At 42.3% G+C, this 22,601-nt stretch overlaps 1 protein-coding gene across 3 annotated transcripts in view; it reads left to right on the top strand.

The window, feature by feature from the left end:
• Nucleotides 1–22,601, top strand: part of DRC11 (dynein regulatory complex subunit 11) — a 151,465-nt gene that overhangs the window by 81,645 nt on the left and 47,219 nt on the right. For all 3 annotated transcript variants that reach the window (XM_082689788.1, XM_082689790.1, XM_082689789.1), the window contains exons 9-12: nt 2,620–2,695; nt 9,495–9,601; nt 9,767–9,868; nt 20,116–20,183. In XM_082689788.1, coding sequence (XP_082545914.1) covers nt 2,620–2,695; nt 9,495–9,601; nt 9,767–9,868; nt 20,116–20,183 — 353 coding nt within the window. The remainder of the gene's footprint in view (nt 1–2,619; nt 2,696–9,494; nt 9,602–9,766; nt 9,869–20,115; nt 20,184–22,601) is intronic.

A 22,601-nucleotide genomic window follows, 5' to 3' on the forward strand; every position in this document is an offset into this window, starting at 1 on the left:
GCTTGGATTTACAATTTACTGTGGGGCTGACAGTAGGAGAAAAGAGAGGGTCGAAGTAAAATAAAATAAAATATAGTAAAATAACTGTGGGGACGCCTGGGTGGCTCAGTCAGCTGGGCATCTGACTCTTGATTTCAGCTCAGGTTATAATCTCAAGGTCACAAAATCGAGCTCCGGGTCAGGCTCTGCACTCAGGGGGAAGTCTGCTGCTTAAGATCCTCTTTCTCCCTCTCTCACTGCCCCCCTTCTCTTCCACCCAGCTCACATGCATTTTCTCCCTCTGTACAAAAATTAAAATAAAATAACAGTGGCTGGTAATCTTACATTCATTTGACCATTTCAACAAAAAGCTTTGCAAGCAATTTAACATTGGAAGCATGAAGTCTTCAATTTCATGTCTAGATCCATCCAGTGACCCTGGATACCGAGATGCTGAAGGACAGAAGCTAAGAGATTAGTTTAGGGGTTTTCACCCTCAGAGCTAGTAAAGGGAATACATAAAAGCACCATATACATCTTCAAAGATGGGCTTTACAAGAGTTAATCTTTTCACCCCTCGACAAGAAAAGGAATGTCTATCTGGTACCTTATTCAAAAATTAACTCAACAAGGATTATGGACTCACATGTAAAACCATAAAACCTTCAGGTAAAAAGAGGAGGAAAAATATCTTCAGGATCTAGGGCTCTGCACACAGTTCAGCTTGACAACCAAAAGTGTCTATAGAAGTGAAAGATTGATAAATTGGACATCATTTTAATAAAAAGTTTAAAAAAAAAAAAAACTTTAGCTCTGGGAAGAGGATAAAAAGACAATCTACAAACTGGGAGAAAATGTTTGCAAGTTATAGATCTAGCAAAGGGACTTGCATCCAGAATATATAAAGAATTCTTAAAATTCAACAGCAAAAAAAAATTGTCTTTCTTTTGGATCTTTGGTTTGCTAACCATCTCTAAAAGTGTTAAGGATCACAGGTAAGGAGATCTGTGTTAAGACTTCGTGATAGAGGGGAATGCTAGTGTCAGGAGGACATTCTCTGCAAACCAATAGCCATCTTTACAAATGTGCTTTCAGTATCAAAGTTACACCATTAGCCTAACAAGTCAGCTATGTGGACCTCTCTTTGGCTTCAGGAGCCAGAAAAGAAGCACTGTGCAATCCATCCTTACAATCCTTTTCTCTTTGTTATTTTTCAAGCTATATGTTAAACCATTTGGAACTATTTTAAATGGATTTTACCTGACCAGAACACAGGATCATGTGAATACAGAAGAGTCCTCTACATTCTAACTTCATGCTGAATCCTGGGAAGAGCCTAGCACCCGCATACAGCACCCATTAGCTTTAAAAGCTTCTGTTTGTCCAAGGGGCTACCCAGCCTTTCTGTGATCCCAGTGCCCCTTCTCCAGCAGCCTGGCCCAAGGAGGTGCTCCAGACTGAACCACTGAGCCAACCACATTCTTATGGTATTTTAGGGGACTTCAAACAAAACTTTGTACTAATTCACAAAGATGGAGACATGAATGTTGAGAATTTCCAGAGGCTGTTATCAGGAATAAGGATGTCATCATGGAAACATCCATTCTGAGCATGTTCTGTGTCCACTGAGGGGCAGTGAGAGGGGAAGATAAGAGGAAGTGAGAAGCTGCTGATCTCCAGAGGAAACAGACACACTTAACCTAGGAAACAGAGACCCCAAGGATAGACTGCCTGAAATTGTATGTAAAGTCTTATGTGAAAATGCATTCCTCTGAGAAAAAATTATGTGAGTTTTCTTTATGTTTCCTTCTGTCTGAAATGCTCAAAAACCACTACTTCCAGAAAGGAGCAGCACTCCAAATCCCAAAAAGGCATGAGTAACTTTTTTTTTTTTTTTTTTTTTTTTTTTAGTAGCTTTGATTCTTAATCTCAATGAATGGAGAGAAAAGTGTGAGCAGAGAAGTAAAATGACATTCTAAATGCAAGCTTGAAAATAGGAGGTTATGTTTGTTTTTTGCAACGAGCTATCACTTTTTTTGATGCATTTTTATTTTAAAATATAGTTAATAGTAATGAGAGCTCCTGGGCCAGTTTCTACTTCTGGATCTGGAATTGATGTATAATTTCACTCCTAGTTGAGTGGGAAATGATCAGCCTCTTCCAAATCACAGTAACCCCACCCCCACCCCAAGGACACAGACCCCAAGGGAACCATCAGATTATCTGAAAGCCACTGAGTAACCAGTCTGACATTTGAACCTGCAAGCTGCTGGAGGGCGGCGGAAGGACTCAGGCTGGGAATCAGTTTTCAGATCAAAGAAGGAACCAGAACATCAGACAACAGACCAGACTCAGGGCTTGGAGTACCCCAGGAGAGGTGACTGAAATAGGGGCACCTCAGTGAGCCTGCAGGTGGAGCTAAGTTTCTAGAACCATCCATGCCCTGGTTGGTGGACACCACACTCCCTGCTCAGACTGGCCAGCAGGGAAACTTCCCAGGGAGGTAGGCAAGTTCATAAACCAGGAAAGAGCCTGTGTGCCTTACGATAGCCCTGTCGTCAGGATGTTCACCGGGTACTGTCTCATCCAGATAGGTACGGCAGCTCTGTAATTAACAGAAATCTCATTCTTCTTCAACAGGAAGAAGATGAGGGCTGGAAAATGTCACCAAGTGTTTTCCTTCCCACGATGCAAGAAGGATATAACGTGTACAAAGGTTAGTTTAGGAGACCATGCGGGCCCCCACCCCGGGAGTTGCCCGGCCCACCCAGCATGACCCTGGCCCCGCACCCACCCCGTGAGGTCCATAATTAGGCGCTCAGTAGGGAGAGGCTGAAAACACGCAGCTCATGGCCCAGACCTTCCGTCCATCTCTATTTTAAAATTCCTTCCAGACGCCTAAAGGCATAGGGTCGGTAAAAGACCAAATATGAATAGTACGAGAACACAATCGAACCCTCCATTCTGTTTTCAAACTGTAGGACGTCAGCTGAACATTCTCTTGCTGGAATGAAAGGGATCGGCCTAGATTGTTTAAATTAAGAAAATCAATACCAGATGTACAATAAGATATTCTAATCCTGTCGGACAAAGACAGGTGCCCGCAGACCGACACAGAGTTCTTTTGTCCATTGTTCAGCGTAATTAGCATAGTAGCTAGAATATGAGGGGAGCTGCAAGTGTAGGAATTAGTCTTTCATACATTTCTATTACAGTTTACTGGAACAATTACTCAGCTCCTTTGGCTTCACTCCTCTCTCAGGATGAATCTCAACCCTGAATGAGGGGCCACGATGGCCCTGGGCATTGGTCCTCTTTGGTAATTGCTAAAAAATGCAATAGGGACATGGAGTAGAATATTTCCAAACGTCAGTCACACATGGGCTTCCTCCCTGACTCTGGTCTTATCTGGACAGCACTGGTACTGTTAATCACTTAACATACTTTTTCATCAACTCATGGTTTTTACCCCAATAAACTGAGCTTCACCCTTAGCCGCAAGATCCATGTCTCTTCAGGTCTGAGTTGCTAGTTGTATGAAAGAAAAAATCCGTGCTCCACCCGAAATTCTTTGACTTTCCACTAATGGCAAGGGTCCCACCCTGCACATGGTGCTGAACCAGGACGGGGGGACAGGGGACATCACCAGGACTAGCAGCTGTTTTAATTGGGGAGGACGGAGGTCAAGGCAGTAACCTCACGTTATTAGATGCCCAAAGCAAGCAAGCCTCTGTGTTTTCCATGCTCGTCTCATTTGATCTTCACGACAATGGCAAGAAGTGACCCAGCGACCCCTCTATTGGCAGGTACTGTTAGAACACATGCTGCCACTCAAGTCTCAAAGTCACATCTTTTTTTAACATTTCATTTAAATTCAAGTTAGTTAGCATATATTGTATTATTAATTTCGGGGACAGAGTTTAGGGATTCATTAGTTGCATATTAGCACCCTTGCTCATCACATCACGTGTCCTCCTTAATACCCATCCCCAGTGACTACATCCCTCCGTCCACCTCCCCTCTAGCCACCCTCAGTTTGTTCTCTGTGGTTAAGAGTCTCTTATGGTTCTTCTCCTTCTCTGGTTCCGTCTTGTTTTATTTTTCCTTCCTTTCCCCTATGTTCATCTGTTTTGTTTCTTAAATTCCACATGTGAGTGAGATCATGTCGTATTTGTCTTTCTCCAACTGACTTATTCTGCTCAGCATAACACCCTCTAATTCCATCCACATTACTGCCAATGGTAACATTTCATCCTGCTTGATGGCTGATTAATACTCCATCATATATCTATACTACATCTTCTTTATCCATTTGATGGACATTGGGCTCTTTTCATAGCTTGGCTACTGTGGACCTTGCTGCTATGAACATTGGGGTACAGGGCCCTCAAATCATTATAAAGCAATCACTATCAAGACACATTCATACCCTTATGTCTTCATCTTCATTCAACAACCTCTGTGTCCAGTGTGCCAGGTGCAAGGCAATCGTGGAGATACAAAAATAGTGCCCACCATCAACCTACTCACAACATACAGGGTGTGGCAGAGATGGATGGGACGGGCCAGGGGCACAAGTTGAGTGGCTTGTGCAAATTAGGCTGGCGGCAACAACACCCAAGGGTCAGCTAGGAGCTGCATGCATCCCATGGCAAGGTCACCGGTGTGCTGTGGATGCCACAGGAACCCAGGTGTGTTTGCAACATGACCAACTTCTTGTTCACACGCTTTGTGCCACATTTCTTTTGCTCTTTATAGACCCCTCATAGCTTCATATGCGACACATCGATCACCAACCTCCAAGGTCATTGTTTGCACCTTCTAACACATCAGGTCACTGACCCGCTCATGTTCTGCTGAAGTCCTCTTTCAGGCAACAGTTTCCCTCAGTGTGTGGAGGGCCTAGCTCCCTCTGAAATTACTATCAGGAGAGAATAAGGGGAAAGACAGGAAGATGAGAGACAGCCAAGCCTTCCTCTGCCATTACAGGAAGTCAGGGGCTCCCATCTCAAATTCAAAAATCAAGAAGTAGCAGTGACATAGCTCGAAATAGAGACATAGCTCGAAAAGTTCTTGGGAAGCTAGACCACTTCACACTGGCTTCACACCCTCCTCTCGTGGGCTCCATGCTCTTCCACCAGCAAGCTAGTCGGTTCCACCTCAGAGACCTGATGTTGTCCATTCCCCTTGCCTGGAATGCTGTCCCTGCAGGCCTTCCCCAAGACCTTTGTGGGCTGTCTCCAGCCTCATCCTGTGCCCACCCTATTTTACTCACCTCCATCTATGGGGATGGGGGTGTTCCTTGCTTCCCCATGGGGGGACATGGTCCCAGACCACAAGGCCCCCCAGTGTCTGCCTACTCTGAGAACAGTGCCTGCTCCACAATCAAGCTCCATCAAGTCATGAATTAAACTTATGCATATATCAGATTTGCAGATAAATCTGAAATTATTCCTCACAATCTTAAACGAATGAATGAATGAAAACAGGAATGAATGCCATTGGGCAATTTCTCTGGAAGGCAGAATTAGACTGTTTTTTGTTATAATCCCTTCCATCTTATCAGACTCAGTCTAAAACAATGTGCCTGCATTAATTTGATAAAAGCAAAAATTAACTTGGGGGAAATCTGACGTTCCCGTGGGAAACCAAGGCTTGCGACCTGCTGACCCACTCGGGAAAGCTCTTGAGACTTTCCACACCGTTTGTGTAATATGTTTCCATTACGCTGTTTGTAGAATATCTGTTTCCATTAAGGCTAAGAAAGAAAAAAAAAAAAAAAAAACAGGCAATGGTCACTTGGGAGCAGGAAATGTGAAGGACCATTTTCCTAGTTGGGTTTGTGGCGTTTCCTGTGCTATCTGCCAGGATCTCTGGTCTTTTAAAGAAATTAAATGTCTTCATCTTAGAAATCTTTTCTCAAAAATCAAAGGTTTTCCTTTTCAAATAAGACATTAGCATTTTAATCACCCCCCTACGTGAGAAACTGCCCTGGCCAGCTTTTCACACTCTGGGGATGAAAGCTCCTGGGGCAGTTGTTAGTGCTTTGAGGACCCTGAAAAGCTTCCTGCATTTGTAAATGTCCATGAAATTCTTGAAGGGATTGAGAGGTGCCCTGTGCCGAAGTGTCATGAGAAAAGCAAAATTTCCGAGCAAAACCAGGACCATTCAAAGGGCGGTGGAGGTGAAATCAGCAAAGGCCACTAAGTTCCGCTTTATTCGTGAGACACAGTTACAACCGCAGAATGAGAATTTGCTGCGAGGTGCTTTTACATAAATAATCGCCTCGTGTTCCTTCCTGTTCAATAGTCTGTGTCCCTTTCTTTAGGAAATGCACCGCTTCCAGATTTTAGCAAGTCTGTCTAGTGAGAAAGCAAAGTAGCTACCTCGCCTCAGCAAAGCGATTTTGCTTTAAAAATATCTTAATAGAAACAGGTGAGCTTTGCTGTGGGAGATTTAATGATCGTGTAAGGGGGACATCTGGTAAACAACAGTTACTGGTACATAGCATGTTTTAACACGTTTAAACCCTTCATAGTGTTTTCAAGGGGGAAGACCTTACAATTTCAAACATGGAAGAAAAATCATAACTGTCACACATTTTAAAGTTTTCCACAATTTAAGTTCATGTGCATTTCAGAAAAAGCACTCTGAAAGGACAGTTACCTTCAAATAAGGGACATGTAAACTACTTAGTTCTTCCGTAAGTGAACATGCACCTTACAGACCAACCACAAAATCCACCTGCTAGGGGGTTCGGGGCCAAGAATAAACTCAATTAATGACTTAAAACATGTTTTACATCAATGGGCTGACATACGCAATTTATGCAATGCAGTATTTTTCATTACCTGGCTGTAAAACACAGGATGGGCTTCTCTGGCTGTCACTCAGTCACAGGAGTGATTATTTAAAATAATAAAAATTCAGCTCCTAGCTTTCTAGCAATTTCCTGTGTGCCCACTCCTGTCAAAAGTGGCCTCCATCCCATCTGTTTTGGGTCGTCTCCTTCTTGGTCTTCATGGAGATGTGAACTCTGTTCCAAGCTGGTCACCTGCCCCTCCCAGGTGGTGATATCCTCATCTCTGGGGTCATCCACAGACAGGCAGCCATCTAGGAGACAGGTGCCAAACCCAATTCCAACCCCATCATCCCTTGCCATCATCTCTGTCACAAAGACAGGACCACCTGTCACGTGGCCACCCCGATGGGGAAAGACACATGGGTGAATAGACTTTATGAAATTTGTACCATGTTTGTCACTTAGTTCCTGTCTATTTCTTGTATGTCTACAGTAGCCACCCCAGAAGAAACTAGGTCCTTTCATCATCCTCGTTTTCCAAAATCTGTCCCCCTAGATTTGCATCACCATAGGCTGTGACCATGGCAGAGACCCTGACTAGTGCAGCAACTGGCAGAGCCCTGCCCAGCCACCACCCCCCACCCCACCCTTGATTCTCTGACAGGAAGCTGAGGGAGGCTGAGAGTCCTCGCTGGACCCAAATTCCAAATAGGCTCCTTTCTGGCCAACACTATGTTACACAGGATGGCTGAGAGTGATGTGGGCCTGCCTGACCTGTGTGTGGCAATACCCTGTGGTGACCATTTCCACTTCTGGAAATTTCCATGCCAACCACCAGGAGCATTGTAGGGTCTTCAGCCTGGGGCTTCCACACTTTTGGAGAACTGGAGCTGCTTTCCATGTCCCATCTTCCTATAGTTTTCCTGTCCACAGGGTCCTGACTGATGACCTTGAGATGACACACTCACTGGTCCTCAGGTACCCTTTGCCTCCTTTTTGCTGACAAGAAAGTGTCTGCTCTGGGCACAGCTGTCCTGCAGAGCCTCCTCCCCCCTCAGGAGGTAGGAATTTTCAACCAGGAGGGTGAAGACCATAAGACCAACAGCAGATAACCAGTAGGACAGAGGTTCCACCTGACCCCAAGTGTGGGCTGCATCCCTGGGCAGGTATCAGATAGCCAAAGCCCTTGGGGCAATTCTTTGTGCCCATCGGCCAAGTTTGAGTTGTGCATCAGAATCTCCTTGCTATGCTGACCTTCTCTCCAGAATCTGCAACTTTTCCTGGGTCACACCACATCTTGTCCTTTCTCTTGTCTCTGGTCTCTTTTGCTGACCCCGGACCCCTGTGACAGATTTGCAGATCTGACCCTCCCTACTCATTTGTTTGCCCAGGTATCTCTCTACATACCTTCTCCATTCTGTCTTCATGGTTGACACCGCTTGCTCTCCACAGCACCCAGACATCTGTTTCCGTCTGTTACTGTGACTGTCCCTCCCTTCTCAGCCAGCTGCTTCAGGGGGACACACTCCCGGCCACTCTCAAGATGCCCCTTCTGTGCCCATAGGGAAGGTCATGATTGAGAAACCTTTGCCCGTTCATTCACATGCTCAATGCCATCCAGCCCTGCACTGTCCCCCTTCTTCCCAAGTGGAGCCATCATCGGACAGATTGGGGGAGGCCTCTGCCCGGTCCCTGTGACCCTCCATTGCCTCCCCAACTTGAAGAGCATCATTGTCCCAAGGATTAGCTCCCAGTGGTGTAGCCAAGCTGGGTGGTGATTGCAGGTTGGGTTCTGGCAAGCTTCCATCACATTCTGAACATAGATTCTGGGAAAAGATCTCCTTTCCCAGACTGACAAGTCTCTTTTTCCATAGGACACCACCCATGTCCCAGTGCCAGGATCCAGCTGAGCTGTACCTTGGCACACATTTGGAATTCCCCCCCTGAGAAATGAGCTATAGTTCAATTTTTTCCAGTGATACAAAATTATCCTTATTTCCTCTAAGGTCATATTTGTCTAACCATCCTCTTCACTGCCAGAGCCAGGCAAAAGGGAAATGCAAAACATGTATGATTTCAAACACATCTAAAAAGTAATTTAAAAATATAGCTGTCTGGGGAAAGTCATGGGTGCTTGTATGTTCAGTGTTGTCTTTTAACAAGGGGTTGGGGTCAGTTGCTGGTGGATTCAGCTAGCAATAAAATCTTCCACATTTAGTGAATTGTTTGAAAACTGAAAGTAATATAAAACATATTACAAAAATAGTCATCTCACCTTTGTCTAATTATATAATCCCACGATTAATGTATTTTTTGAAAGATTTTTTATTTATTTGACAGAGAAAAATCACAAGTAGGCAGAGAGGCAGGCAGAGAGAGAGTGGAGGAAGCAGGTTCCCCGAGGAGCAGACAGCCCGACGCTGGGCTTGATCCCAGGACCCTGGGATCATGACCTGAACCGAAGGCAGAGGCTTTAACCCACTGAACCACCCAGACGCCCCTAATGTATTATTTTTTACATGGATCTTGTCGTTTACATGGGTCTCGTCGCTCTGCCATCAATAATCCCTTGAGTATTTTATTTGAACTTGTATTCCATGCAATAGAATAGAAAATTAGACTTGTGTTTTTTATTGCAATCATAGTTTCTGTTCATTCTCATGTTGAAAAAAAAAAAAATTATTTTCCTTTTCCTGATCCTTCCGGACCACAGACCTGTGGAAGAATAAAGACGAGTCATGGAATTTCCCCCAGAACTATGACCCGGAACTGATCAAACAGGAGAAACGGAAGGAACTGGAGTCGGAGATCAGAGTGCAGGTAACACCACACTTTGCACAAAGACAGTCATCAGCGGCCACCGTTGGGCTTCTTTACCATTTCCCATCCACGACCGACCCAGAGCTTAAGCTATTTTTAAACTTCACAGAGAAAACACGAGACACACAAAGCCACTCAAAAGTGGTGTGTTTTGTACTCATATAGGTGGATGAGCTAATGCGACAGGAACTAAAAAACTTGAAACTGGCTGTGGACAGAGAAAAGGAGTATCCCGTCAAAGCAGGAAAGAAGAAAGGAGGTAAAAAGGTGAGGAGCAAGTAAGCATGGGAGGGATGAGGGAGACGCAGATTTGAATCACCAGCAGGAGCGCCACCTGGGGTCCCGGTGCTGAGTCCGGGATGCTGCCTGGCACACCGGCCGGACCCAGGCTGCTGCGCAGGGAAACGCCTTCCTTGGAGGGATGTGCCTTGTTCTACCATGCAGTCCTCGGGGACATGGGTTCATAAATGGGAGACATCCAACAGTCTGAGAGTGACCTGCCCCACACGTCCTCACTGCGGATTCTCATTACCCAGGTCCCGCAGATAGGATGAGGACCGTCAGGGGAGCCAGTGATGTGCCCAAATGTCTGCCCCTTTCTCCCTCTGGGAAGATCTGTAAGGGCTGCCCATGGCAATGAGCAAGTTCTTTGTGAGTAATGGTTCAGATTAATTGAATTTTAAATTGCCACCAATCCATCTCACAGTGTTTTGGAGTAGCCAATTAGATCCTAATATTCAAAGTTCATTTACTGGGCCCTGTGAGAGAATAGAAAATATATAGATCCCTGCCTCCAGTTCCTGGCACAGAGCTCCCGAATCTCTTGTAAATCCTTACGTCATGAGAGCACTTGGAGCATATCTGGGTGGGCTCCTGGATGGCTCTTGTCTAGGGCCCAGTCACCAGGAAGACCAAAGCATGATTATTAGAAGCTTAGAATTTTCAGCCCTACTCCTCATCCTCTAGCAAGGGGAGAAGGGCTGGAAAGGGGGTTAATAACTGATTGTGCCTGTGTGAGGAAGCCTCCATGAAATCCCGATAATGTCAGGAGGGTGAACACAGGCATGAACAAGGAGGCAGATTGCCCCAACTCCATGGGGACAGAAGCTCCTGCACTCAGGACTCTCCCAGAACTCGCCCAAAGTACCACTCTGTCTGGCTGTTGTCTGTAACCTTTATCACATCCTTTAATAAACTGGTAAACATGAAGTGTTTCCCTCAGTTCTGTGAAATACTGTAACAAAGTAATTGAACTCAAAGAAGGGGTCATGGGGGGCGCCTGGGTGTCTCAGTGGGTTATGCCGCTGCTTTCGGCTCGGGTCATGATCTCAGGGTCCTGGGATGGAGTCCCGCATTGGGCTCTCTGCTCGGCAGGGAGCCTGCTTCCCTCTCTCTCTCTCTGCCTGCCTCTCCATCTACTTGTGATTTCTCTCTGTCAAATAAATAAATAAAATCTTTAAAAAAAAAAAAAAAGAAGGGGTCATGGGAACCTCAGGTTTACAACCACTGGGTCAGAAACACAGGTGACAACACGGACTTGTGACTGGTGCCTGACGTGGGGGATGTGGGAGTAGTCATGTGGGATGGATCTTCAGCCTGTCAGATCTGGTGCTATTTCTAAGTAGGTGGTATCAGAATGGAGTCAAATTGTAGAACAGTCGATGTTGCTTGGTGGGGGAAACCCACCCATGCACATCTGGTGTCAGAAGTGTTGTGTATGTGGTAGCCAGTGGGAGCAAAGGAGAGACACAGGAAGAAAGAACTACTTTTCCTACCCTAGACCCCTATTTCCACTTTCATTCCAGATCCAGCCCTGCCACTGGGGCCAGAATCCTCCAAGGAGAGGCCAGACTTCTCCTCTCTGGCAGTGTTAGCAGGTGGAGAGGCGATCTTTGCCCCTTTGATGGCTTTCTTATGGATCCATGGCTGATCAACCCTTCTTGCAGTTCTGTACTCTCTTAGAGCTTTTCGTATATCCAACTACATGAGTGTCTATTCAGCCAATCCCCTTAGGATGGCGCTATCCCGATCCATTTTGTATTGAGTTTAACTCTGACTTTTCGGTTCAATACCTGAGTGTCTTTGATAGCCCTCCTTGAGGATACATCACTGAAGGTTAATGAGGGTGATCTGTAGGTTATTCTCTCACACCAGTAGGTGAGGACACTTATTGATGACACCATTGACTCTATTAATGTCTGCACATCTACATGAAAACATGATGTTTTTTTTTTTTTTTTTTTTTTTTTTGCAATTTTTTTTTTAATTTATTTTTTATTTTCAGCATAACAGTATTCATTATTTTTCACCACACCCAGTGCTCCATGCAATTCGTGCCCTTTATAATACCCACCACCTAGTACCCCAACCTCCCACCCCCCACCCCTTCAAAACCCTCAGATTGTTTTTCAGAGTCCATAGTCTCTCATGGTTCACCTCCCCTTCCAATTTCCCCCAACTCCCTTCTCCTCTCTAACTCCCCATGTCCTCCATGCTATTTGTTATGCTCCACAAATAAGTGAAACCATATGATAATTGACTCTCTCTGCTTGACTTATTTCACTCAACATAATAATCTCTTCCAGTCCTGTCCATGTTGCTACAAAAGTTGGGTATTGGTCCTTTCTTTTTTTTTTTTTTTTTTTTTTTTTTTTTTTTATAAACATATATTTTTATCCCCAGGGGTACAGGTCTGTGAATCACCAGGTTTACACACTTCACAGCACTCACCAAAGCACATACCCTCCCCAATGTCCATAATCCCACCCCCTTCTCCCAAACCCCCTCCCCCCAGCAACCCTCAGTTTGTTTTGTGAGATTAAGAGTCACTTATGGTTTCTCTCCCTCCCAATCCCATCTTGTTTCATTTATTCTTCTCCTACCCACTTAAGCCTCCATCTTGCATCACCACTTCCTCATATCAGGGAGATCATATGATAGTTGTCTTTCTCTGCTTGACTTATTTCGCTAAGCATGATACACTCTAGTTCCATCCATGTTGTCGCAAATGGCAAGATTTCATTTCTTTTGATGGCTGCATAGTATTCCATTGTGTATATATACCACATCTTCTTGATCCATTCATCTGTGGATGGACATCTAGGTTCTTTCCATAGTTTGGCTATTGTGGACATTGCTGCTATAAACATTCGGGTGCATGTGCCCCTTTGGATCACTACATTTGTATCTTTAGGGTAAATACCCAATAGTGCAATTGCTGGGTCATAGGGCAGTTCTATTTTCAACATTCTGAGGAACCTCCATGCTGTTTTCCAGAGTGGCTGCACCAGCTTGCATTCCCACCAACAGTGTAGGAGGGTTCCCCTTTCTCCACATCCGCGCCAGCATCTGTCATTTCCTGACTTGTTGATTTTAGCCATTCTGACTGGTGTGAGGTGATATCTCATTGTGGTTTTGATTTGTATTTCCCTGATGCCGAGTGATATGGAGCACTTTTTCATGTGTCTGTTGGCCATCTGGATGTCTTCTTTGCAGAAATGTCTGTTCATGTCCTCTGCCCATTTCTTGATTGGATTATTTGTTCTTTGGGTGTTGAGTTTGCTAAGTTCTTTATAGATTCTGGACACTAGTCCTTTATCTGATATGTCGTTTGCAAATATCTTCTCCCATTCTGTCAGTTGTCTTTTGATTTTGTTAACTGTTTCCTTTGCTGTGCAAAAGCTTTTGATCTTGATGAAATCCCAATAGTTCATTTTTTCCCTTGCTTCCCTTGCCTTTTGCGTTGTTCCTAGGAAGATGTTGCTGCGGCAGAGGTCGAAGAGGTTGCTGCCTGTGTTCTCCTCAAGGATTTTGATGGATTCCTTTCGCACATTGAGGTCCTTCATCCATTTTGAGTCTATTTTTGTGTGTGGTGTAAGGAAATGGTCCAATTTCATTTTTCTGCATGTGGCTGTCCAATTTTCCCAGCACCATTTATTGAAGAGGCTGTCTTTTTTCCATTGGACATTCTTTCCTGCTTTGTCGAAGATGAGTTGACCATAGATTTGAGGGTCTATTTCTGGGTTCTCTATTCTGTTCCATTGATCTATGTGTCTGTTTTTGTGCCAGTACCATGCTGTCTTGATGATGACAGCTTTGTAATAGAGCTTGAAGTCCGGAATTGTGATGCCACCAACGTTGGCTTTCTTTTTCATTATCCCTTTGGCTATTCGAGGTCTTTTCTGGTTCCATATAAATTTTAGCATTATTTGTTCCATTTCTTTGAAAAAGATGGATGGTACTTTGATAGGAATTGCATTAAATGTGTAGATTGCTTTAGGTAGCATAGACATTTTCACAATATTTATTCTTCCAATCCAGGAGCATGGAACATTTTTCCATTTCTTTGTGTCTTCCTCAATTTCTTTCATGAGTACTTTATAGTTTTCTGAGTATAGATTCTGTGTCTCTTTGGTTAGGTTTATTCCTAGGTATCTTATGGTTTTGGATGCAATTGTAAATGGGATTGACTCCTTAATATCTCTTTCTTCTGTCTTGCTGTTGGTGTAGAGAAATGCAACTGATTTCTGTGCATTGATTTTATATCCTGACACTTTACTGAATTCCTGTATAAGTTCTAGCAGTTTTGGAGTGGAGTCTTTTGGGTTTTCCACATAGAGTATCATATCATCTGCGAAGAGTGATAATTTGACTTCTTCTTTGCCGATTTGGATGCCTTTAATTTCCTTTTGTTGTCTGATTGCTGAGGCTAGGACCTCTAGTACTATGTTGAATAGCAGTGGTGATAATGGACATCCCTGCCGTGTTCCTGACCTTAGCGGAAAAGCTTTCAGTTTTTCTCCATTGAGAATGATATTTGCGGTGGGTTTTTCATAGATGGCTTTGATGATATTGAGGTATGTGCCCTCTATCCCTACACTTTGAAGAGTTTTGATCAGGAAGGGATGCTGTACTTTGTCAAATGCTTTTTCAGCATCTATTGAAAGTATCATATGGTTCTTGTTCTTTCTTTTATTGATGTGTTGTATCACATTGACTGATTTGCGGATGTTGAACCAACCTTGCAGCCCTGGAATAAATCCCACTTGGTCGTGGTGAATAATCTTTTTAATGTACTGTTGAATCCTATTGGCTAATATTTTGTTGAGTATTTTCGCATCTGTGTTCATCAAGGATATCGGTCTATAGCTCTCTTTTTTGGTGGGATCCTTGTCTGGTTTTGGGATCAAGGTGATGCTGGCCTCATAAAATGAGTTTGGAAGTTTTCCTTCCATTTCTATTTTTTGGAACAGTTTCAGGAGAATAGGAATTAGTTCTTCTTTAAATGTTTGGTAGAATTCCCCCGGGAAGCCATCTGGCCCTGGGCTTTTGTTTGTTTGGAGATTTTTAATGACTGTTTCAATCTCCTTACTGGTTATGGGTCTGTTCAGGCTTTCTATTTCTTCCTGGTTCAGTTGTGGTAGTTTATATGTTTCTAGGAATGCATCCATTTCTTCCAGATTGTCAAATTTATTGCCGTAGAGTTGCTCATAGTATGTTCTTATAATAGTTTGTATTTCTTTGGTGTTAGTTGTGATCTCTCCTCTTTCATTCATGATTTTATTTATTTGGGTCCTTTCTCTTTTCTTTTTGATAAGTCGGGCCAGGGGTTTATCAATTTTATTAATTCTTTCAAAGAACCAGCTCCTACTTTCGTTGATTTTTTCTATTGTTTTTTTGGTTTCTATTTCATTGATTTCTGCTCTGATCTTTATGATTTCTCTTCTCCTGCTGGGCTTAGGGTTTCTTTCTTGTTCTTTCTCCAGCTCCTTTAGGTGTAGGGTTAGGTTGTGTACCTGAGACCTTTCTTGTTTCTTGAGAAAGGCTTGTACCGCTATATATTTTCCTCTCAGGACTGCCTTTATTGTGTCCCACAGATTTTGAACCGTTGTATTTTCATTATCATTTGTTTCCATGATTTTTTTTCAATTCTTCTTTAATTTCCCGGTTGACCCATTCATTCTTTAGAAGGATACTGTTTAGTCTCCATGCATTTGGGTTCTTTCCAAACTTCCTTTTGTGGTTGAGTTCTAGCTTTAGAGCATTGTGGTCTGAAAATATGCAGGGAATGATCCCAATCTTTTGATACCGGTTGAGTCCTGATTTAGGACCAAGGATGTGATCTATTCTGGAGAATGTTCCATGTGCACTAGAGAAGAATGTGTATTCTGTTGCTTTGGGATGAAATGTTCTGAATATATCTGTGATGTCCATCTGGTCCAGTGTGTCGTTTAAGGCCTTTATTTCCTTGCTGATCTTTTGCTTGGATGACCTGTCCATTTCAGTGAGGGGAGTGTTAAAGTCCCCTACTATTATTGTATTGTTGTTGATGTGGAAAACATGATGTTTTGATGATTGATCATGGTAGTTAAGCTAAACAAAATGGGAAATGAAGGGAAGAAGTGGATGTACTCCTCTGGCTGAAAATAGTCTTTCTCCTTTTACCCAGCAAGTATCATCATGCAGGCCTAACATCAGACTGGACTTCCTCACCCTCTTACATGACTGCCACCTCTCATTCCTTGTAGTCTGGTATGTGCTTGTTCCATGTCATGACTCAGGATGTCACAGGGAGGGATCACTGTGAATTTCCTTCTTGGAATTAAGCTGGTTTAACATGCAGTGGGTGTGCCTACGCACACCCCAATAGATTGATGGTAATTGTGTAACTATGGAGTTTTGAGTGTCCCAAATTCCAATCCAATAACATAAACTTTGGAGACATAATGTGGTTTATTTTGTTAACTGAAACGTAATTAACTATACCAAATCCCATCCTCAGAAAGACCATTAGCAGAAGGGGAGTAGTTTACCCTATACGTAGAAGAGGAGGGAAAGAACTCAGAGGGATAGAGTTAGGCAGTATTAACCCATCATCTTCCAGAGAAAGTGACTTAATCAGAAATTTTACAGAAGCCTGAGTCTTCCTTTCAAAATACAAATCTGATCTTATCATTCCATGCTAACCCTGTTCTATGGCATTTTAATCCTCTGAGAGCAAAGATGACAGTCTTCAGCCAGGCTTACAAGGGCATATCTAACCTGGCCAGTGCCTTCTTCCCCAAGCTCTTCACCCATTCTCCCTTACCAGTTACACTTTAGCACCCTTACCTTCCTCTTTGTTCTCCAAACCCACTGTGCCTTTGCACATACTGTTCTCCCTCAAGAACTATCTTTACTCCCGTGCCCCTAATCCCTAGCTTTGTTAACTCCTACTCATCCCTTAGGTCTCAGTCCAAGCCTTTCTTCCTGGGGAAGCCTTCTGAGCGAGCCATCCATAGTAGGTCTGCTTTCTTTGTATATACATGGCATGTTTACTAGGTCTTCCTGATGCTTTATCAGAGTTTTAGTGTTATATTTACTAGTGAGATCATTTTATTGGTATCTTCTTTCCCGAACCTACTGGAGGACTATAAGTGCAGGCACTGTATGATTTTTTTTTGCTTATTCACCATTGTACCCCTTTCTGACACAAAGCAAGTCCTTAATACATATATCAAGTAAATTAGTCAAATCTAGTTCCCATGAAGATTGATCCCTATAAGCTAAATATATGCCTCAGAATATCACATTATAGCATCAACAGCAATTCACGATATCCAGCCACCTTCCTTGTTGATTCCTTATTCATCAAGCAACCTTCGTATGAGTTATTATAGTTTCATTTTGATTTTTCTATAAGATGGAGATGTCCAGGGTCTGATTCTCTTAGCAATTGTATGTCTCATTCTAAATTCATAAATTTATATCACAGTCTATCCCACATTCTCCTGCAATTCGTAGATCCAAAATTAGGCTTGGGAGACAGACTATCTGTATTAATTTTTTTTCATTCAACAAGTATTTATTCAGCACTGTATGCCAGGTATATTTCAAGGCATTCAGAGTACAGAAGAAAACAAGACAAGTCAAAGCTTCTGTACTGGCAAAGGCAAGTTTCCAGATCTGCAGGGCTAGATCATTCTGGATGTGCTGTCGTCCCCCTGATCACATCACTGGGTGAGGTCCTACCTCTCAGAGGCCCTCTGTTTCCTAAGTTCCTCTCCTGCCATAATCACAGAAGTTTTAAGGATATAGGAGTTCTTGAAGAAGCTAGGAATTTCCTTAAGTGTAAAATCCTTGGCTGACTCTTTTTTGCATTCCCAAGTGCTAGCATTTATAGTAGGAAAGGGTAGAATGCCATATTTAAAAATAAATTGAAAATCTACTTTTAAAAGAAACAAATGAACATTCTACAACTGAAAATTCTAACAGAAATTGAAAACTCCCTGAACTGGTTAACAATAGCATGGACATGCAGAATACAGGTTGAGTTTAAAGACCAACCAAAAGGAAATCTAAACTGAAGCATAAAAAGAAGAAGAATATAAAGAACAGAAGGAGAATAAGAGACATTTGAGACATGGTCAATAGTTGCACTATATGTCTACTTGCAGTCCCCCAGAAAAGAAGAATGGGAAAGGAGCAATATATGAAAAAGTAATGTCCATGAATTTTCCCAATCAGATGAAATACATGAAGCCACAAATTCAGGAGACTTAGTGAGGTCTAATAGGGTGAAACAAAGAAAACCACATCTCAACACATCATAGTCAAAATGCTAAAAGTCAAAGATAAAAGGCAAAATCTTACGAGTTTTTGTTTTGTTTTGTTTTGCTTTAAGACACATTTCTGGGATGCCTGGGTGGCTCAGTCGGTTAGGCCATTGCCTTCAGCTCAGGTAATGATCCCAGGATCCTGGGATCAAGTCCCATATCAGTCTCCTTGCTTGGCAGGGAGCCTGCTTCCCTTCCTCTCTCTATGCCTGCCTCTCTGCCTCCTTGTGCACTCACTTGCTCTCTCTGTCTCTGACAAATAAATAAATAAATAAAATCTTTAAAAAAAGAAAATAAAAACACATTTCCTTCAAGAAACAAAAATAAAAATAAGAATTACTGCTGACTTTCCCAACAGAAACTATGGAGCCATAAGGCAATGAATGGCTTCTTAAGAGATTGGAAAAAATTAGCTATCAACCTAGAACTCTGGACCCAGAGAAAATATCCTCCAAAAATGGAATGAAATAGAGATGCTCCCAGACAAACAAAATCTTAGAGAACTTATCATTGGCAGATCCACAATATGAAAATAGTAAAAGGATATTTTTCAGGTTAAAGGAAAATGATCCCAAATGGAAACAAAGAAACATAAGAAGGAATGATCAGCTATTGAAAATATAAAAGACTACTTTTAGAATATTCTGTTTTTTTAAGGCAGGAATAGTAACAAAGCCTTATATATTTATAACATAGAAATAAAATATGTGACAACAGCAATTGATAAGGTAAGTAGGGGTGAATGTACTTGTAAGGTTATTGTGTCATTTGGGGCACCATAAAGTGCTAACTTAAGGTAAACTGTAATAAGTTAGTAATATATTTTGTAATTCTATAAATAGTACTAAAGTATATATCAAAAAGTAATAGTGAACATAAAGTGAGAAAATAAAAAATAGTTGATTGATCAGAAAGAATACAGGAAAGGAAAAGGAAAAGAAAAAATGAACAGATTGCACAAATAGAAAAAGATATGGCAATGATAGAATTAAACTTAACTATTGGTACAGGATTAGATGCATAGATCAAAAGAAAAAAGAACACACAACCCAGAAGTAAGCCAACACGAATATTCCTGACTGACTTTTGATAGAAGTACAAAAATTCAAGGAAGAATAACCTTTATAATACATGGGGTTGGAACAATTAGATATCCCCAAACAGAAAAATGAACCTTTACCTAAGTCTCATACATTGTACAAAACTAACTCAAACCAGATCATACACTTAAACGGAAAATGTGTTATTAAAATATAGAAGAACATCTTTGGGATCTAAGACAAGGCAAAGTTCTTAGGAAAAATCACCAAAAGCAGAATTCATAGAAGGAAAATTTGGACTTGATCAAAATTAGAAACTTCTCCATGAAAGATTCTATCGAGAGCATAAGAAGACAAACTAGAGACTAGGAGAAAATATTTGCAAACAACATTATCTGAGGAAGAGCTAGTAACATAGAGCATACAAAGAACTCTCAAAACTCTGTAGTTAAAAAAATTTTTGATTAGATCTGGGAACCAGATCTGGGAGGGATGCTAACAGGGCATGCGATTGGGTGTCAAAGACCAGCACAGCCTGATGGCCTGGGCGCATGGTGCTCTCATCCTTTGTAATTGAGAGCCTGCAAGAAGAGAGCCAGGATGCTCAGTGCCTGTTGGCAGTCAGGCCCCGTGCAGGCTTCACAGGGATGACCTCACTCTCTACTCGCTCAGGGACATGCCCACATAAGCAACCTGCTGTTTCCCAGGGCAAGCCCTCCATCCACTAAAATGTGGCTGTCACACGTCCAGTGTGCAAAATGGACATTCCAATCCCATTCCTTGACACCATTACCAAAAACAGCTGCCCTACCGAAATCTAGAGCTTATTTGCTTACTTGTTTTTACTAAATTGTTGGCTATTTCCATTTTTTTTTTCCAGAAAAAGAAAGGGAAGAAAGGAAAAAAAGGAAAAAGAGGAAAGAAGGACAAAGACCTGACAGCGGACAGGTGAGGTGTGCTCTAAACTTTTGCTGCACATGGAGGGCTCCCCCCACCTCCAGAGCAGAGGGTAGGTCACAGCCGAAGTGTTCGGCCCCAGCCTGGAAATAGCACCCCTCTCTGCCCACCACACCTCCTCCACCCTGGGAGTGCTGGGCCACTCTGCAGTCCTGTATAAAGAGTGGCCTCCTAGCCTGCAAAGATGCGTGCCAAAGGATGAACACTGGAGTCACCTCTGAAATCATGTGACTTTTTTTAAGTTTTAAAATTCGTGGGGTTCTTTTTTTTTAAGATTTTATTTATTTATTGAGAGAAAGAGAGAATGCTCAAGCACAGGGAGGGGCAGAGGGAGAGAGAGAGAGAATCCCAAGCAGACTCTGTGCCAAGCGTGGAGCCCAATGTGGGGCTCAATCCCATGACCCTGAAATCATAACTAAGCTGAAATCAAGAGTTGGACGTTTACCTGACCACAGCACCCAAGCACCCCAAAATTTGTGGACAGTATTAAGAAGGTGTTCAAGAAGCAGCAACCTGATCCAACTTTGGAGGAGTACAGACCCTCCTGGAGGGCAGAGATGGTTCCCATTTTCTGCCCTGCCCTGGCACTTCACAAGTGCTCTTTGAAAGGAAGGATGGGGTTTTGCCTCATTGAGGGGCATTTCCATTGCTTGAGCTCCACTGGCCAAACTCTGATACTCATGAATCATTTTCAGTGCTCATTTTTAAGCTAAAATGGCCCTTCCATGCTTTAACATTGGAAATAAATAGGACCCAGGTTTTCAAATATTTTCAAGGAATGTATTAGGATCTGAAAAACAAAATAAACAAAACAAAACAGGTGCAGGAAACAAGCTAGTGGTCACCAGCTGTGGGAGCCCTGGGGAACAGGTGAAATAGGGGAAGGGGATCAAAACACAGAAACTTATTATAAAATAAGTAAGTCCTGGGGATGTAATATACAGCACAGGGAATATAGTCAATAATATTGTAATGACTTCATATTGTGACAGATGGGGACTAAACATCATGGGGATCAGTCTGTAATGTATAAAAATATTGAATCATTATGATACACATCTGAAACTGATAAGATATTGTATGTCAATTATACTTCAATTAAATAGATAAATAAGAATAAAATAAAATACAGTCTTTGGGGTGCCTGGGTGGCTCAGAGGGTTAAAGCCTCTGCCTTCAGCTCAGGTCATGAGCCTGGGGTCCTGGGATCGAGTCCCGCATCGGGCTCTCTGCTCAGCAGGGAGCCTGCTTTCTCCTCTCTCTCTGCCTGCCTCTCTGCCTACCTGTGATGTCTGTCAAATAAATAAATAAAATCTTAAAAAAAAATACAGTCTCTAATAAGTGAATGTCAGAAATCATTCTGAAGGTATACCTTTCTTCCCATGGGTTTTGTTAATGGAGACCATGTATTGTGCCCCTGTTCAGGGGTATTTCCTAGTCATCCCCTGGCTAGCAGGGGTACATTCCCAAACTGTGCTTGAGAGTTGTATGCATACATTGTATGTTTATATTAAATCAGTATTCTAGTTAGAAACCTACAGTTGGTACTTTCTTGCCGGTCAGATACTGTTATCCCAAATCCCATTACAATTAGAACCTCCTTAATTCGCTGCAGAATTTTAAATGCTATTTTAATTTAAACACTATTTTAAACATATTTGAAAAAATACAATTCCAGTCAATCAAAGACTGGGGTCATTTAATTAACATTTATCTCAATGGTATCTGTCTTAAATATAACTGGTATTCTTGATCCTACTAACCTGGATCACAGAACAAAGAACTGGTTAAATAGTTATTTTTACAATCCTTCATTCTAAAGACTAGGGTAGAACTAAAGCATAAGGCCCCTAGCAATGAAAAGGGAATAGACAAAACATCTCAAAGAATTAAACTCAATATTTGAGCTTGACCTATCTATATTCCTACAAGCCAAGCCCCAGTTAATTTCACTGGGAGTTTCATTCATTAAGTGGGATACTGTCTTGATTTTTTCCTCAATTAGTATAAATTACCAGTGTGCTGGCTGTATGCCCAAGGCTCCCTTAGGGGAGTGGTTTGGACATCTGTAAACACTATGGAAATGTATAACATCTTCCAGAAAAATCATCACACTCACTGTGTTAGACATTTTGTCTTTCGTAGTAGAATTAGTTCCACTTTATAGATATTTCTTCTAAACTACTATGCTATTGGGTTAAAAGGAAACATCAATTCACAAAGGATTAATGATCTACTACGGCTTGCAGATGCTAACTGAATATATAATTGTGAGCCCATTGCACTGCTATAACTGGGCAATTTCTAATTCATATTGGTGCCATCACAAAGACTAATGAAAGGGCAGGCTGTAGGAGCTATACCTGGTCTCAGATGCCCAGGAATATAATTCTTATTAATGGGAAACGT

This window comes from Mustela nivalis (assembly GCF_964662115.1).
Source record: "Mustela nivalis genome assembly, chromosome: 11".
NCBI classification, from domain to species: domain Eukaryota; kingdom Metazoa; phylum Chordata; class Mammalia; order Carnivora; family Mustelidae; genus Mustela; species Mustela nivalis.